We start from the raw sequence: 19243 nt of genomic DNA on the forward strand, positions 1-19243 counted from the left end.
TGTAGCAATGCTAAGAACATAACTGCAGTCTCTCTGCCATTCTCTTTCTCAGCAAAACGTATTCCAACAGGTCGGTGTATTTGTTTATGGGGGGGTGTGTGTGTGTTTTTGTGCACTTGTTACACTCTGCTATAATGAGTTATAAAGTAATGACAGTGTGGCCCCAACGTCATGAAGAAGAAAATGCATGTAACACTGAACAGTCTTTATACTAACCGCACACTTCACGCTGCACCGGCCAAACACTGCACACTGCACACCACACACTGCACCAGCCAAACACTGCACACCACACACTGCACCAGCTATATATTGCATACTGCACCAGCCAAACACTGCACACTACAGCCAAACACTGCACCGGCCAAACACTACACACTGCACACTGTACCAGCCAAACATTACACACTGCACACCACACATCACATCGCACACTGCACCAGCCAAACTCTGTATCAGCCAAACACTGCATACTGCATACCACACACTGTACCAGCCAAACACTGCATACTGCACACGCCACACTGCACCAGCCAAACACTGCACACTGCACACTGCACATCACACACTGCACCAGCCATATATTGCATACTACACCAGCCAAACACTGCACACTACAGCCAAACACTGCACCAGCCAAGCACTGCACACTACACCAGCCAAACACTGCACCAGCTAAACACTGCACTCTGCACCAACCAAAGACTGCAGCAGTCAAACACTGCACAATACACTAACCACACACTGTACCCTGCATTAAAAACATTGTACTAGTCACACACTGCACCAACAGAGCACAGCAGTGCTTGTACACTGTACCAGCCATGCCTCACACGCATCATCACTAAAGATCAAATCCTGGTACATTATCTGCAAACAACTTTCATATAAAACAAGGGTGCTAATTTCTTTCCATTCTCCACAATCATGCCTACTTTAGAAGGAAATCACAGGCATGATGCTGTAAACCATGGCAAGGTAATGCCATTGTGTTTGCAGTGCCCCAGTGCTGTGTAACTGCCCCCACCCAGCCTCCAACACTGTTCACCACGGCATCTGTCCTGGAGTCTGCATGCTGCGCTGGCTTTAGAAACGACGCACTCTGCGTTCTTTCAGACCCACCAGTTTTCACAAAAAAGAGCTTTCTCCCTGCCAACTGCTGTCCGCGCCGATTCCTCGGCAGAGTGTGACGGGGCGGGTCATAGATACAGTGAAACGTGGCAGTTTGATCTCCGCGCAAGTGAAAAGTGTTTAGTAGTGTCCAACAGTTCGGCCCTCACCGCCGTTCACACTGACGCCTTTCGTGAGAGAAACATTGGTGAGTAAAATGGAAACCTCTCCACCAGAAGTGTGGCAATAAATCACCCGTCGCTGTGCAGAGTGGCCGGAGACGTCTCCGGGAGGTCGACGTTCCGGGAATGGCAGGACGTTCTGCATTGAAAGAGTGCAATAAAATGAGCGGTGAAAAGCCCAGTGTTGAGGAACCGCACAGCAGTTAGAAACGCACACTCTAAACACGGCTTTGGAAAACACATCCATGTGGGCGGACGAACGGCCTGCAGTGGCGTTAAACACGCATGCAGTGCAAAATGGGTTTTTATAGCAGGATTAGGAGTTATCGGCACTAAACACAACTTTAAAAGGAGTTTAAGTGTGTGTGTGTGTGTGTGTCTCTTTCTTTAGTGTCGCCTGCTTTGTCCAATCATTATTCCAAAAATGTTCTTTGACATAATTCTGGCAGGATCAGGAGTAGAAAATATTTTCAATTGGAGACGAACAACCTAATCTGTGGGTTAGAATATCCCGTTATCTCAATGTGGGTGGGTCACAAGAGGCGTGCTGATGTGGACGGCAACTCGTGGGTGCTGAAGGTTTGTCAGCGAGCACGGAGTGATTGGCCCAAATTCTCCTCTAGGGACTCAGCTCTAACTCAGCCTGGCAGGCCTCGTGGGATTACAACATTCTGATTAGCAGCTCCAGCCTGTCAATCATGATGTCACAATGCATTAGTTCTCCTTCTAGCACCTCCCATATTTCCTCCCCTTAGTCACTGCAGGAGCTGCAGCATGGAGCCATTGATCTGTTACTATTTATTATGTTTCCTTTTTGCTTACAGGAGCCAAGTTAAAAACAACTGTCCAAAGTCGAGTCTCCCAGTCCTGCTTTTGCAATACCCTTTAATCCACAGTTTAGTCTTTTCATCAGATCAGCTGTCAGAGCTTCGCTTCTCTGGCTCTCTCAGGTGTGTCAGAGCTGAGCTTTGCTGGCTCTCTCAGATGTGTTAGAGCTGGCTTTCACTCTCTCAGGTGTGTCAGAGCTGGCTTTCACTCTCTCAGGTGTGTCAGAGCTGGCTTTCACTCTCTCAGGTGTGTCAGAGCTGGTCTTCACTCTCTCAGGTGTGTCAGAGCTGGCTTTCACTCTCTCAGGTGTGTCAGAGCTGGCCTTCACTCTCTAAGGTGTGTCAGAGCTGGCTTTCAATCGCTCAGGTGTGTCAGAGCTGGTCTTCACTCTCTCAGGTGTGTCAGAGCTGGCTTTCACTCTCTCAGGTGTGTCAGAGCTGGCCTTCACTCTCTCAGGTGTGTCAGAGCTGGCTTTCACTCGCTCAGGTGTGTCAGAGCTGGCCTTCACTCTCTCAGGTGTGTCAGAGCTGGCTTTCACTCGCTCAGGTGTGTCAGAGCTGGCCTTCACTCTCTCAGGTGTGTCAGAGCTGGCTTTCACTCGCTCAGGTGTGTCAGAGCTGGCCTTCACTCTCTCAGGTGTGTCAGAGCTGGCTTTCACTCTCTCAGGTGTGTCAGAGATGGCTTTCACTCTCTCAGGTTTGTCACAGCTGGTCTTCACTCTCTCAGGTGTGTCAGAGCTGGCCTTCACTCTCTCAGGTGTGTCAGAGCTGGCTTTCACTCTCAGGTGTGTCAGAGCTGGCTTTCACTCTCTCAGGTGTGTCACAGCTGGTCTTCACTCTCTCAGGTGTGTTAGAGCTGGCCTTCACTGCCTCTCTCAGGTGTGTCAGAGCTGGCCTTCACTCTCTCAGGTGTGTCAGAGCTGGGTTTCTCCAACCAAGCCCTGATGATCCACCGTTCCCCACGTTTTCTGTAGCACTCGTGTGTGCCGGAGCTAAACTGTGCTCAGCTATCATCTGTCCAGTTTAATGTGAGGGATGGGACTCTATTAGCTAGAAGGGTTGAGTGTGTTCTCACGTGCCAGCATCAAACTTGCATTCTTTTAAACACTTAAATACACATGGCAGAGTGTCCATGTATCGGGTCTGTGTGAAACACTCACTGTAACACACTGCCAGAAAGAACTGCCTACATATTAGACACTGGCACTGATTTGAGACCAGTTCTATTATAAAAGTTCTGATGGGCTTTGGGTAGTGGGAACGGATTCTGGATCAGTTCTGTAGCACTCCTGGTCTTTGGTTTCCCAGTACTTGTTTTCTTTGTACACTCTCTGGTTTAAGCGACCAGGCTTCATGAAGAAGTATGTTTCAACAGCTGAGTGTCACCAAGGTAACCAACTGTACAAACACTGATCAGACCCCAGACTCCAGGAGCTGTCAGGTAATGGCTGGGATCTGCTTCATTCAGAGGGAGGGAGGGAGGGAGGGATGGATGGATGGATGGATGGATGCATGCATGCATGCATTAAGCATTATATGTAGGGTATCGTTATGCTGCATGGTTGGGGTTGTGGCAGTGCTCCTCGACACACAGTGTGTATCTTCAGGATATACCAGACACATACACACACATACCAGTCACAAACGTGTGAATGGAAAGCCTCATAAATCATGTCTGGTACAATGTTTGTTTGTTGTGTGTGTGTGTGTGTGTGTGTGTGTGTGTGTGGAAAGAAAGTGAGAAGGAGACAGCTGTCCTTAAAGCACTAATATTAAACATATTAATGTTGACAAGGCATTTACAAACAGGACATGCCCTCAGAATACAGGACATGATCTCAGAATACAAGACATGCTCTCAGAATGCTCTTATATATTCCAACGCACCAGAATGTGGGAAGGTCCGACCCAGGCCAGGCTGTTTCCTTCTGGGCACAGAGTTTGGCTTCTCTTATAGAGCTTTAGTACCAATGCTTCCAGCCACAGTGGACAGAGTGGCCTGGCATGGTGTGGTCCCAGAGCGTCTGGTCCCTGAGCTCCACCTTCCCAGCCTCCGCAGTCCAGCAGTAATCTGATGGCGTAGAGTTTCACACAGTACTGATTTTACTGGGTGTGGGCTCTGCTCCCTGAGCACCACACATTGGTGTGGCTGGTGAGGGTGACACTGGTATAAAACTGCAATGAGCTGGGCTGGGTCTCCCAAAGCATCGGAACACAATAATCATCTTGGCAGTTCGTCTATTACACGATACGCACACTCTCACTCTCGTTTAAGATGTTATTAACACTATGACGCTTCTGAGAAATGGGCCCCTGTTCAGTACCGAGCTGGCTGTGACGTACAACAGACCTCCGCCTGTTCTCAGGACGCTTGCAAGGAAAACGGTCTGAGCTGAGCGGAGATGGGGGTCCTGAGTGTTTCTTTCCAGCAGTCAGGGCTGGGTTTGCTTAAGCATGGTAACGCAACGATCATCGCCAAAGGGTCGCGTGAGTATCACATTGAACACTCTCACACACACACACGCACACACACACACATGCACACACACACGACCTTAATGCTACGGTGCTGTTGGGAAAGAGGGCACTGATTTGAACCCTTTAGCAACTTTTTTTTTTTTTTTAAAGAAGCAAATTTGGAGTCCTTCTGGACAAACTGTAGCTATTTTTCATAGAAGACAGTCACAGTGGCAGAGAGACTCACCTCCCTCCGAGTGAGTGGCAGAGAGACTGGCCTCCTTTCCAGGGAGTGGCAGAGAGACTCAATTCCCTCCCAGGGAGTGGCAGAGAGACTCACCTGCCTCCGAGTGAGTGGCAGAAAGACTCACCTCCCTCTGAGTGAGTGGCAGAGAGACTCGTCTCCTTTCCAGGGAGTGGCAGAGAGACTCGCCTCCCTCCGAGTGGCAGAGAGACTCGCCTCCCTCCAAGTGAGTGGCAGAGAGACTCGCCTCCCTCCCTTGGAGTAGCAGAGAGACTCGCCTCCCTCCGAGTGAGTGGCAGAGACTCGCCTCTCACTGCTCTGTTCAGTGCTCTGTACACTGAGTGGCAGAGTGGTGACTAGCACATTCTGCCCACACAGCCGCTGACGTAGACACGAATGAGCCGCACATGTATAAACAGTGTTGCCAAGCACCAACACTGCTCCTTATTATTAGCTCCTCCGTTGTTTTAATTAAACAATTTATTTTAAGAATTTTTACTATTCAAATGGAACATGCTTCTGTTACTCAGATGGAGTGAGAGGGAAAAACTAAAGATTTTATGGTGCTTCTAACTTCCTCATGTAAATATAACCAAAATAATAGCATAGCTGTTCTCTTAAAATCATGTACATGGTGTTTCTGTCAGATGATGATGTGTTACAGAGCAGCATCTTGGAAAGGGTTAACACAGCCTAGCACTGGGCGGTATGCAAATGTGATGTGATGATGACACACATATGCTAATTACTGTGTGACATCACCTAGCAACGTTTAGTAACTTTGAGCATTCTTTTAGCTACATTCCATTAGAAGCAGTTGCCAACAGTGCAGGCCACACGTGAAGCTAACTCAGCATCATTGGCTCAATCTGCAGGCTGTCATATAATCTGGGCAAGGGTATTCCAGCAGTTACAGTAGAGGATTAGTCAGAAGGACGTTGCTGGTTCAAGCCCCGACATTGCCAAATTAACACTGCTGGGCCCTGGAGCAAGACCTTTAACCTCTTGATGTGCAAATCGCTTTGGCTAAAAGTGTCTGCTAAATGCTGTAAACGTACAAGGACCACTAGCTACTAGCATGACACAGGAACGTCCACAAAAACACTTTAGGCAAGGAATTGGTCAGAAATGCTAACATGGCTAACAGCTAAATGAAAGTTTGACAGTAAAATCACATGACCAATTTAATTTGGCTGTAATAAGAATGAATTCATAATGATGTTACAATTTGGTGGTAAATGAGTTTGACAGAAAGCCAAGCTTGTATTGTATGACTGATCCTGGAACGTTTCTTCTTCTCATACACACACACACACACACACGCACACGCACACGCACACGCACACGCACACGCACACACACACACACACACACACACACACACACACACACACACACACACACACACAGAAGTGTTTTCTACCATAAATTAATATGAAAATGGCTTTTCTCACTTATATGAGATTAGCCTGATTAGCTTCTTAGGCTAATGCGGCTTGTGATTAAAAAAACGGCTGGATAAATATGTGAAGGACAGAAAGCTTGTCTAAAAGAATTGTGATTAAACATGGATGGAATGGGTGCAGAGAGTCATGCCTGGATCTGTTTACACGAACCAGAAAGGTCAACACACCCCCACAAGATTATGTCGTCTTATTGGTTGGCATAGCAATGACCTTTACAAAAGTTTAATTTTCATTAATGGAATAATTTGAGCTCCAGAAATCGGGGACGAGGTTAAGAGAGTCCAGGCTGGACTGGGCTGGAGGGGGGGGGGGGTGAAAAGGGGGAAAACAGAGAGGTCATTTGAGTTTTCTGTTAAACATCAGCTGTATCTGTATAGCTGTGATAAACCGCTATAGCAGTTTCCTCCACGTCTGCGTTTTTGGCGCTGCCCATTGCGAGGGTGGGTCATTGCTTTGAGGTTATACAAGGACATAAATCTCTCTCTCTCTCCCCCTCTCTCTTTCCTTCCTTCTCTCTCTCTCTCTCCCTCCCTCTCTCTTTCCTTCCTTCTCTCCCTCTCTCTCTCCCTCTCTCTTTCCTTCCTTCTCTCTCTCTCTCTCTCTCTCTCGCTCTCTCTCTCTCTCGCGGGGCCTACACATAATTGTAAGCATGCTTTAGACCTAATCCAATCTCATAGTATTGACAAAGACAATTTAAGCAATCCTCCCTCAAAGTGACATTATAACATTCTTTATAACAAGTTTATTTCAACCAACATATTCACTGTCTGCCCCTGATCAGAATAAACAAATGAGCGCATCTCATACCACACCTGCAAGTATTGATACTTTACCAGACTTCCTGGTCCAGCGTTAGCTCCAGGAGAACCTGAGCGTGTAACTGGACACGCAGAGAATCCTTCCCATCTAACTTTAGATAAGGTTGCGCCATCTCGATCCAAACAAAAGAGTGAGAAGATAGAGGCTCCCCGGTGCAAGATCACGCGTAATCTCACGCTCGCAAATCGTGGAATGAAAATAGCGACATGCTGAATTAGAGGCATTTAAAGTGGTTTGGAAAAGCAGCCTTATTGAATATGAGCATACTCTCCCCTCACTACAATAAAATCAACATAACTAGCAGCGCTGATAGAAAAACACAACAACAGTCCAAGATTCTCATTTCATACGGAATCAAAACTAATTAGGAATCATACTGGAATTTAATCCCTAATCCTGCAGGAATGCAGCATTGATAGATTTATGAGGTTTTTTAATGACAAGATTGAAAATGGTGCTTTCTTGGATCTGCTGATCTGTAAACATATTTTGACAGCTGCTGGTTAGCTCAGATAAACCTTTAGAATCCTTTTCCTCAATCCGTCTTGAGGAGTTAATTTCTCTGATAAATTCTTCCAAACCCTCCTCGTGTATACCTAATCTAATTCTTTACAAGTTCAAGTTCAAGTTCGGTTTATTTGTCACATACATAGTCATACACAGTACAACACGCAGTGAAATGGTGGAGAGTGCTCTGTCCAAACTGAGGAAGAGAACCAGGGGTGCATAGAGAAAAAAATATATATACAGATAAATATATATTCTATGTATGTACAAAAATATATTAACAATGTATGTACAATATATGTATATTATGATTATATACACAATGTACAATGTATATGGTTGAGACACAAAGAAGTACTACCTAATAGTTCTTTGTTCACTATAATTAACTCTTCTCTGGTTCTGGATTATATTCCCAGACCATGAAAACTTCCAGTCATTAAACCACTAATTTAAAAATCTAGTCTTAATCCTTAATTCTTAGCTCTCCAATTACAGACCAATTTCCAACCTGTTCTTTATTTCCAAAGTGCTAGAACAAACAGCTGCAGTTGTGTGCCTTTTTGCAGGCAAACGACGTCTATGAACTATTCCAGTCTGGATTCAGACCCCAGTACCAACACTGCACTAACTAAGGTCGGTAGCGATCTCGCATTATCCTGGTATTAGCTTCCACTGCTACGTGGTTTATACTCTGGATTATATCCACTAATCCTGATGATGTACTATTAACAAAACTGAGGACTGTGTAAAGGAAATAAAACGCTGGATGCCGGCTAACTTTCTGCATCTAAATTGCGATAAGAATGATGTACTATTGCTTGGACCTAAAACTGCAAAAAGAAATGTATCTAATATGCTACTAAACCTCAATGGCTTTTCCATAACACCAAAATCTATTGTAAAAAGCTTAGGTGTTACTACTGACTCTGACCTTTCAATTAACACACAGTATGTAATGTTACTAAGACCATTTTTTTCATGTACGTGGATTTTTTTGTGATGATGATATGGGTGGAATGTAATGTCTCAGAGAGCCATCAGGACTGCGGTCAGCCACAGGCCCTCAGGACTGCGGTCACCCTCTGGACCCTCAGGACTGTGGTCACCATGGGCCCTCAGGACTTTTTTTAAGTTGTGTTGCTATAGATAAACCCGCTGAAACCACATGCTAACTGTTGGTTCGTGCGCTGGACTGTTCATGTAATGTTTACCTGACAAACCTAACCTACCCTAGACCGAACCTAACCTACCCTGAGCATCTCCATTACCCTGTCATAACATGTAACTGAGCTTCCCAGTGTTTCCATTACACTGTCATAACCTGTAACTGTGCTTCCCAGTGTTTCCATTACACTGTCATAACCTGTAACTGAGCTTCCCAGTGTTTCCATTACAGTCATAACCTGTAACTGAGCTTCCCAGTGTTTCCATTACACTGTCATAACCTGTAACTGTGCTTCCCAGTGTTTCCATTACACTGTCATAACCTGTATCTGTGCTACCCAATATGTCTCCATCACACTGTCTGTAACACTTTTTAAAGTTTTTATTCATTTTTTACCTCAAACACGCGCTTGATGGCGAAGGGCTGTGAGGAAGAAGAACAAGCAAGCGAGACATCGGGAAACTCATTGATGGTATTCCAAGGTCCTTTATTCACGTGATGGTTGGTCCCAGAGTCAGAGTCAACCCCAAACACCGTAGATGTGTTACTCGTGAAAACAAAGGAACATATGTTTATGTAAACATATACAGAACAGGCGCCAGTATGTCATACTAACTAAATCAATACAAAAATAAACCCCTCACTTGTGTGGATCAGGGACACACACATGCACATTCTCCACGACATACCCTTAAAAAACAACAGTGCACCTATTTGGCTGTCGCACAATCATAACCCGTAACTGTGCTACAACAGAGTATCTCTGTCACGCCATCATAACCCGTAACTGTGCTACCCAGAGTGTTAGTTACATTTATTAAGGTGTGACAGTGCTACGCGAAGTATCTGTCACACCTTCATAACCAGTAACATCCCAGTGTTTCCATCATCACACCTTCATAACCCATAACTGTGCTACCCAGAGTGTTCTTGATGCCCCCCAACCCCCAGATAGGGCGCAGTCCTACAAAGGCTCCCAGAACTTGCAACTAGCCGCTAAGTCCCTCTGAGTGTGTGGGATGCAGCAGAACAGAGCTGACATCTACCATGTCTTCACACACTCACTGAGGTCTGTGGCATCTTCTAAACAGCTGTGAGGAGGAGCACCCGTGCATTTGAATCATCTGTGACACTTTTTTTGTTGTTTTTGTAGGTCTCTTCATGCCACATCGCACATTTTTTCACTTTAAATCTGGAAGCTGAGTCATAGATGAGGAAGAATGAAGATGAGGAACTTCTGAAGATGGTGAGCTGTTTCAGCCATCTTGGCAGGCTTACGCCCACATCTGGCAGCAGTGATGTAGACAGCTCTTACCGCTCTGGAAGGGTAGCGACTGTCTGTTATCCCTGCAGGGACAATCAGATCTGTCTTATTACTGCAAGCCTGCTGTGAAGACCAGAGCCAGAAATCCTGGAGATATCGATCTGGATATAGGACATGTTTATATGGAAGTATATATTTCACATGTCTGGAAAAATGGCAAAATGGTTAAGTGGCAAATTGGTTAATTCTGCTGTTCACTCGTGTAATTTACATTTCCACATCTGTCTCCCTAATGCAGGAGCTTGCTTGCGTGTGTGTGCGTGTGCGTGTGCGTGTGCGTGTGCGTCTGTGTGTGTGTGTGTATGTGTGTGTGTGTGTGTGTGTGTGTGTGTGTCTTTGCAGGAGGTCTGTGAGAGTGGACTGGAGCAGAAACGAGACAGATGTCCGTGGACTGACGTTACTGTGATCTTACCTCATCTAACCCCACACACCGCTCCTCCAATCGGCTTCTCATTTAAACTCACTAATACACGTACATGCACACACACTCACACAGTGTTATGTCGGTTTTTTTCTCCTTGGCTAACGGCGGCAAAGATGAAGTGTACTTTGGAGGGAGTTTGAGGGTGAGGTGAATATCTAGCTGGAGCTCAGAAATTCAGAGTGGAAAAGTACCGAAACCAATCTCTCCTTCTCTCTTTCCCTCCACCTCTCTCTATCCCTCTCCCCCTCTCTCGCTTCAATTCTTTGTCTCTCTGTCTTTCTCTTTCAAAATTAAATTCATGTGTGCTTACCTAACGCCAGATGCAACATGCCTCGTGTTTGAAAGTCGTTCATATGCGTTGTTTTGTCCTAAAATAAAACGCCACTTCATCTCCCGTAATAAACTACACATAGTAACGGGGCAGATAAAGTGATGTAAAGAACCACTGATGGTTCACGGACGTGCAGGAAAGCCGTTTTGCTCCCGTCCAGGAAGCCACGGAGTCGCCGTTTAACCCGAGTTTATAACGAGCCTTTAGCGAATCCCCTTTTCTTGCTTTTTTACTTCCCGGATAATCGTGAAGCCGCGTTGCATCCGACGCTGGCGCCGCCAGGTGGCCGCTTCACGTGATCGGTGGGCTGCTGCCCCCGCGCCGGTTTTCCAGTAAAGCCGCGGCAGCACTGTGTGGATATCAGCTGTGTGTTGTGCAAACTGCGGGCTTGCAATGGCGCACTGACGATCACGCATGGCGCATTTCAAACGTTTGACATGACCGGCGATTAATCGCGACAGATCTTGTAGTGCGAGCACCAGGTAGAGGGAGAATGAGCGATGAGCAACCGCTTGCAGCACTGACGGTTGTCCCCCCGGTTCCCGTACAAACGACCGCAGAATCTCTTGCAGAGCACGTGTAGCGTTAAAACCTCTGGCGACAACACACGACAATAAACGTCGTGTGGTGTGAGCAGAGATCGTGAAAGGTGTGCAGTGTCCACGTAGCACTACAAACACGGAAAAGTCACGCGGCTGCATGCCTAGCGTTAAACGGGAGCACCGAAGAACAGGACCGCTCGCCGGTATTCGGTTGTTGCGATGGCAGTAACGGATCAGATATCGGGAGGGCACTGAAATATTCCTGCTGTGTTCAGACTGCATCACCAGTAAGGCATGTCAGTAGAGCTACGAAGGCCTCATTTCTGCGTTTAATACCCTGGCGCTGCCGTGTTTTCTCCTGTCTAATCGTGTCGTATTGTCTTATCGTCTCTAATTGTGTCTCATCGCGTCTAATCGTGTCTTATCGTTACACTGCGGGGCGCCGTAATCAGTACGGCTGATCCCACATTGGCAGATGGTCCCGTATCCGCTCCTGTTGCTTCACAGACCCGTCAGTCGCGGAAACCGGGGGAAGTTACCGGTGCGTTTCACCAAAGGAGCTGTCCGAGGTCACGGGAAGGATCACCTCGTGGAGGACTTGGGTGTGCACGAGCCGAGATGGTTAGGCGTGTGTGATGGCACTGTCTGCCGACCCCGCGGTTTGATGCCGTACCAGTTGAACGAGGCGTTTAGCTGTTCGGTTAATTCAACAAAAGAGAGACCAGAGCGGTTCCGCTGACCGGATGTCGGTGCAGAACAACCGAGCTCGAGCTAAGGTAAGGGAGCGCGCCTCTAATCTTCTGCACTGAGCGGATCGCGCGCGTTTATTGGAGCAGTAGCATTTCTTTTAGCAGCTGCGCTCGAGATCTGGGGTGACAATGCAAGAAAGTTTTGGGGTTTTTTTCCTCATTTATTTGAGTCTGAGTTCCAGTAAACGGTTTTCCAGTTTTGCCTGATTGTTTTAGTCCATTCTTTCTTTCGCTTACTTACTTCCGAAAGCACGCGTAGAGTTAAACTGCCTCGTTTAACCTGCTGGTGTGAAGCTGCCAGCGCTGAGTTTCGTCGGTGCCCCTATAAACCTTTCGTGAAGTCTGTTTGGTTTCGGCGGCTTCAAGGCTTCCCGAGAAGCGTTTGCCCTAAACACGGGCACGCGCAGAGGAGTCGAAGGCCCACAGGCGCCCGCGTGCAGCTCGGTACGGTGACCGATGACAGCCGCGCTCAGGGGCTCATGGGAGGCGGAGCCCTACGATTATTAGTTTATGTAGCAGTGGCGGGAGTTGTAGTCCTACACCCGTCATCGCTGTTTGACGACTACAGGATTAACAGGATTCATCCTCAGACATGAACTCAGTTCTCACTATAGCAAGTAAACCTCCAGCTCTCTCTCTCTCTCTCTCTCTCTCTCTCTCTCTCTCTCTCTTTATATACATGTTTCAGGATAATTGGATTTTCTGACTACATTTACTCTAATACCTGATACACACCGCTGCGTGACCTGTCTGTCATCTAGACGAGCGTGTGGCCCAGTGGCTGACGATGCAGTCCTCCGTGAACACGCTGGGCATCAGCGCCCTGTACCTCCTCTTCCTGTGGGTGGGGCCTCGTTACATGCGTGGGTGGGACGCCTTCCACCTGCGAGAGACCCTCATTGTCTACAACTTCAGCATGGTGCTACTGAACTTCTACATCTGCAAAGAGGTGCAGCCACAACCACCCACCCACCCACCCTGCCCTGCCCCCATCATTTACCCACTCCTCCATCACTTAACCCCTCCCTCTCTTTAAGGCGTTAAGGCTCACCGTGTCGAGGGGTAGAACTGTTTCTTCACACCAGCTCGCAGTCGTGCTCAGGCGAACTGACCGATACTCGATTGGCTATTTAACTTGCGAACTACTCCAGTGATGTCAACAAAGTCCAAGTGAAAGTAACACACACACACACACACACACGCACACGCACACACTCACACACGCACGCATGCACACGCATTCACACACATGCACTCACATGCACGCACTCACACACACGCACGCACACACACTCACACACGCACGCGCACACACACACACACACACACACACTCACACACACGCACGCACACATGCCTCACACTAAATGCACCAATGAATACGGTCACAGCCACACAACATAGGAGTACTTAAAAAAAAATTTAATTCTATGGTAATTGGCATGGTGTCATTAACATAATGATGCTAAAGTGAGCCAGTTATCACGGCGTCATTAACGCAATGATGCTAAAGTGAGCCAGTTATCACGGCGTCATTAACATAATGATGCTAAAGTGAGCCAGTTATCACAGCGTCATTAACATAATGATGCTAAAGTGAGCCAGGTTTCACAGCGTCATTAACATAATGATGCTAAAGTGAGTCAGTTATCATGGTGTCTTTAACATAATGATGCTAAAGTGAGCCAGTTATCACGGCATCATTAACATAATGATGATAAAGTGAGCCAGTTATCACGGCATCATTAACATAATGATGCTAAAGTGAGCCAGTTATCACGGCATCATTAACATAATGATGCTAAAGTGAGCCAGTTATCATGGTGTCCTTAACATAATGATGCTAAAGTGAGCCAGTTATCATGGTGTCTTTAACATAATGATGCTAAAGTGAGCCAGTTATCACAGCATCATTAACATAATGATGCTAAAGTGAGCCAGTTATCACGGCATCATTAACATAATGATGCTAAAGTGAGCCAGTTATCATGGTGTCCTTAACATAATGATGATAAAGTGAGCCAGTTATCACGGCATCATTAACATAATGATGCTAAAGTGAGCCAGTTATCACGGCATCATTAACATAATGATGCTAAAGTGAGCCAGTTATCATGGTGTCCTTAACATAATGATGATAAAGTGAGCCAGTTATCATGGTGTCCTTAACATAATGATGCTAAAGTGAGCCAGTTATCATGGTGTCTTTAACATAATGATGCTAAAGTGAGCCAGTTATCACGGCATCATTAACATAATGATGCTAAAGTGAGCCAGTTATCACGGCATCATTAACATAATGATGCTAAAGTGAGCCAGTTATCATGGTGTCCTTAACATAATGATGCTAAAGTGAGCCAGTTATCATGGCATCATTAACATAATGATGCTAAAGTGAGCCAGTTATCATGGTGTCCTTAACATAATGATGCTAAAGTGAGCCAGTTATCATGGTGTCCTTAACATAATGATGCTAAAGTGAGCCAGTTATCACGGCATCATTAACATAATGATGCTAAAGTGAGCCAGTTATCACGGCATCATTAACATAATGATGCTAAAGTGAGCCAGTTATCATGGTGTCCTTAACATAATGATGCTAAAGTGAGCCAGTTATCACGGCATCATTAACATAATGATGCTAAAGTGAGCCAGTTATCATGGCATCATTAATATAATGATGCTAAAGTGAGCCAGTTATCACGGCATCATTAACATAATGATGCTAAAGTGAGCCAGTTATCATGGTGTCTTTAACATAATGATGCTAAAGTGAGCCAGTTATCACGGCATCATTAACATAATGATGCTAAAGTGAGCCAGTTATCACGGCATCATTAACATAATGATGCTAAAGTGAGCCAGTTATCATGGCATCATTAACATAATGATGCTAAAGTGAGCCAGTTATCATGGTGTCTTTAACATAATGATGCTAAAGTGAGCCAGTTATCATGGCGTCATTAACGTAACAGAGAGGATCACAGGGAGATAGAGAGATGGGTGCGCGCTTAACTGAAACATGGAGAAGCTGTTTGACCCAGATCAATGGTGGTTGTAAGTTTAGATTTTAACCTTTGACCAAGAGATACTTTGTCCCTCCTAACGTTCTTTGGTGCGACCATAAACTCCATGTCGTGATGTAGGTCTGTTATGGCCTGGCAGCCTTCATCTCACGCGTGCAGGAGCTGCTGTGGTGGAAGGAGAACCTGACCATAGTTCAGATGGTAACGATGGAGATCAGCTCCACCCCCACACACGGAGGAGTTTCAGATCTGTGGCTGATATGAGTAGACCTTGGCCACACTGCACACCCTCTTGACATGGGCTGTCCCTTCCCTGTGTGGATGCAGTGGACTCTCAGTGGCTACACTATCACCTTCATCACCCTCTTCGCCAACTTCTACTACCTGACATTGGAGAGAAATCACAGCTCCTGTGGAAACCTTTGCTTTGGGCTCTAGACCTCCAGAAACATTCCAGAGTACCAAAGAGCATGTTCAACATCACAGCGTAGTTTCTGGACACACTATGCTGCTCTACAGACTTTACTGTAAAGGGAACCATGTCCCTGTCCAAAAACCTACAGACTTTACTGTAAAGGGAACCGTGTCCCTGTCCAAATACCTACAGACCTACAGATCTGTGAGGCTGTTTCTGTATTCTCTTTTATAAAGAACATCCCCTGCACAGGACAAATACACATACTTCACACTTTTCATGGAAAACAGAGAGTGACTATTATCAAGAACACCATGTATGGGTGTGTAAACAGTGTGTACAAACAATGACTCATGTACGGGTGTGTAAACAGTGTGTACAAACAATGACTCATGTACGGGTGTGTAAACAGTGTGTACAAACAATGACTCATGTACGGGTGTGTAAACAGTGTGTATAAACAATGTCTACTACTCGACCCACATCTGTACAGTATTTGTGAAGACTGTTGATTACCAAGGTATGTTTCGCATAGCGGTCAACGTAGCTGCTAAACGTCTACATGTGTTAACTAATAGAGCTTTTCTTACTGGTATTACTGGTAAGCAGCATTACTGGTACTGCTGGAAATGACCCCCTCTTTATCTGAAATGAATAAACAGAATGTCAGTGATATGTGTGTCTCTGGAGTGTGTGTATGTGTGTCTGATGTGTGTGTGAGAGTGTTGCAGTTTTTTGCTCTCCCATTCGGCACTGGTTCTGTTTCTTTGAGCCTAGCGCGGCTGCAGTGACCCATTCGGCTCTGGTTCTGTTTCTTTGAGCCTAGCGCGGCTGCAGTGACCCATTCGGCTCTGGTTCTGTTACTTTGAGCCTAGCGCGGCTGCAGTGACCCATTCGGCTCTGGTTCTGTTACTTTGAGCCTAGCGCGGCTGCAGTGACCCATTCGGCTCTGGTTCTGTTTCTTTGAGCCTAGCGCGGCTGCAGTGACCCATTCGGCTCTGGTTCTGTTACTTTGAGCCTAGCGCGGCTGCAGTGACCCATTCGGCTCTGGTTCTGTTACTTTGAGCCTAGCGCGGCTGCAGTGACCCATTCGGCTCTGGTTCTGTTACTTTGAGCCTAGCGCGGCTGCAGTGACCCATTCGGCTCTGGTTCTGTTTCTTTGAGCCTAGCGCGGCTGCAGTGACCCATTCGGCTCTGGTTCTGTTACTTTGAGCCTAGCGCGGCTGCAGTGACCCATTCGGCTCTGGTTCTGTTACTTTGAGCCTAGCGCGGCTGCAGTGACCCATTCGGCTCTGGTTCTGTTACTTTGAGCCTAGCGCGGCTGCAGTGACCCATTCGGCTCTGGTTCTGTTACTTTGAGCCTAGCGCGGCTGCAGTGACCCATTCGGCTCTGGTTCTGTAGTCTGCGGTGCGACCACATGCCCTCCAGACACCTGAGCACCTGAGTTTAAACAACAACAACACCCACACCCTGCTCTCCAGTCCCAGATGAGTCTGGAGTCCTTTCAGCAGTGCCATGAGTGGTTTAGAGTACAGCCCCGCCCCCTCCCACCCACTCTCTGTACCTTATCTTCTACCTGTTCAGTAAAATCAGTTATGCGTGTGTGTGTCACTGAAACAAATGTGTAAAAACTACAGAAGTGAATGTAGCAAGAGTCACAATCCAGTCTAAAAGTTCCCATTGAAATGCCACAGACAACAGAAGCAGGTGAACTGATAGTTTTGTCTTTCCTGCTGAAACTTCTGGTCGAATCCCTCCAGCTCTATCCCTCATTCACCACAGTTCCTATAACGACATCACATACAAATGTAGTGCACAGGTTAAAAGGGATGAAGAGGACTGTCTGTCTGTCTTTGTCACTGTCCGTCACTCCCTGTCTCTCTCTCTCAGTCTGTCTCTGTCACTGTCCGTCACTCTCTGTCAGTCTGTCTCTGTCACTGTCCGTCACTCCCTGTCTCTCTGTCTGGCTCTGTCACTGTCCGTCACTCCCTGTCTCTCTCTCAGTCTGTCTCTGTCACTGTCCGTCACTCTCTCAGTCTGTCTCTGTCACTGTCCGTCACTCCCTGTCTCTCTCTCAGTCTGTCTCTGTCACTTTCCGTCACTCCCTGGTACTGTCTGGAACCTGAGCTAGTGCTGGACCTAGTTGCGTTCAGGAACTGTGAGGGCCATGCTCAGAGACTGGGAGAGCTGTGTTCAGGCACTGGGAGGGGCATGTTCAGGCACTGGGAAGGCTGTGTTCAGGCACTGGGAGGGGCGTGTTCAGGCACTGGGAGGGCTGTGTTCAGGCACTGGGAGGGGCATGTTCAGGCACTGGGAGAGCTGTGTTCAGGCACTGGGAGGGGCATGTTCAGGCACTGGGAGGGGCATGTTCAGGCACTGGGAAGGGCGTGTTCAGGCACTGGGAGGGGCGTGTTCAGGCACTGGGAGGGCTGTGTTCAGGCACTGGGAGGGGCGTGTTCAGGCACTGGGAGGGGCGTGTTCAGGCACTGGGAAGGGCGTGTTCAGGCACTGGGAGGGGCATGTTCAGGCACTGGGAGGGCTGTGTTCAGGCACTGGGAGGGGCGTGTTCAGGCACTGGGAAGGGCGTGTTCAGGCACTGGGAGGGGCGTGTTCAGGCACTGGGAGGACCAAGATCAGACACTCAGACAACTGGAGCTTTAAAATGGTTAATCCAGACTTAATCCAGACAATAATCTAGAAGCATTAATAATAACATTAATAGCAGTAGCAGTACTAAGATAAGGGCAGTAGCTAGTTCACACAATTAAGGCATGTATATTGCAATATCCCAATATACAGTAATACAGTATTTAAAATATAAGGAATCGAAGGAAACATATTCAATTAACCGCCCATTAGAAATATAGATTTTTGTAGTTAAAACTATTTAACATAAATGCTTAGTAATATGATGAAAAATCCTACATGCAAATATAAAATGTATTACATTAGGACTTTTATTTTTAACCACACAAAACCTCTTCCGTTGTATCCATCATTTCTATGCTTGGCTTGGACTGAGACCAGACGGCCCTGCCACTTACAGATACACAGCGCCTTCGTGTGGCCAGATAGAGTAATGCAGACTAGGCCTTCCTTACGTCATCCAGGACTCCTTCACAAAGAAACATTATTTTATTCCCATTCTTTTCCAAAGAAAATATTGAATTGTGTTTATCCAGAATGCATTTACAATAGTTACATGAAGTCAGAGCGAGTGTAACTTACTCTGAAAGCCTGTGGAAAATGGGGATCTGTTTCTTGGAGTAATGTTTAACAACTGTTTGTTTTTATAGCTTGTATAGCAACATGCTACCATAACATAGGCACAAGATGTCTGTTGTAGAACAATAGAAGAGCCCGCGTGCCAATGCTGCATTATGTGGCAGCACAGCAGAACTGTGTCTGCGACGGTGATGGTGTGAGGACATGCCGTTCGGCGAGGGAGGTGGCCGTGAACAGAGGGCATGGATCAGTTATAATCGGCCCCTGTATAACGTAAACTCATCTTATTATAGCATTTGAGGAGTGTGTGTGTGTCCTGTTGAGGTGCTGCGCAAACTAGGCCGTTACGTTAACATGTCCTTCTCTGGGTGTGAAGAGCTTGGCTATGCTGGAGTGTCTAGCATCATGGAGGCAGAGAGAGAGAGA

At 46.7% G+C, this 19243-nt stretch overlaps 1 protein-coding gene across 1 annotated transcript; it reads left to right on the forward strand.

Annotated features, from left to right (window-relative positions):
• Positions 1-12686: 12686 nt before the first annotated feature.
• elovl4b (ELOVL fatty acid elongase 4b) lies at positions 12687-15472 on the forward strand. The gene is made up of 3 exons (XM_035521573.1): positions 12687-12767; positions 12912-13099; positions 15297-15472. Exons 1-3 carry the CDS (start codon positions 12743-12745, stop codon positions 15438-15440), a joined length of 357 nt encoding a protein of 118 aa, XP_035377466.1. The 5' UTR covers positions 12687-12742; the 3' UTR covers positions 15441-15472.
• The last annotated feature ends 3771 nt before the right edge of the window (positions 15473-19243 follow it).

The sequence above is a fragment of the Electrophorus electricus genome, chromosome 22 (assembly GCF_013358815.1).
Source record: "Electrophorus electricus isolate fEleEle1 chromosome 22, fEleEle1.pri, whole genome shotgun sequence".
Classification (NCBI taxonomy): Eukaryota; Metazoa; Chordata; class Actinopteri; order Gymnotiformes; family Gymnotidae; genus Electrophorus; species Electrophorus electricus.

Excerpts from the sequence above, each read along its gene's own strand:
- elovl4b (XM_035521573.1), top strand. The coding sequence starts at position 12,743 with ATGAACTCAGTTCTCACTATAGCAA. Across the intron at positions 12,768-12,911 it reads CTCAGTTCTCACTATAGCAA|ACGAGCGTGTGGCCCAGTGG; the intron begins GTAAACCTCCAG and ends TCTGTCATCTAG. Across the intron at positions 13,100-15,296 it reads ACTTCTACATCTGCAAAGAG|GTCTGTTATGGCCTGGCAGC; the intron begins GTGCAGCCACAA and ends GTCGTGATGTAG.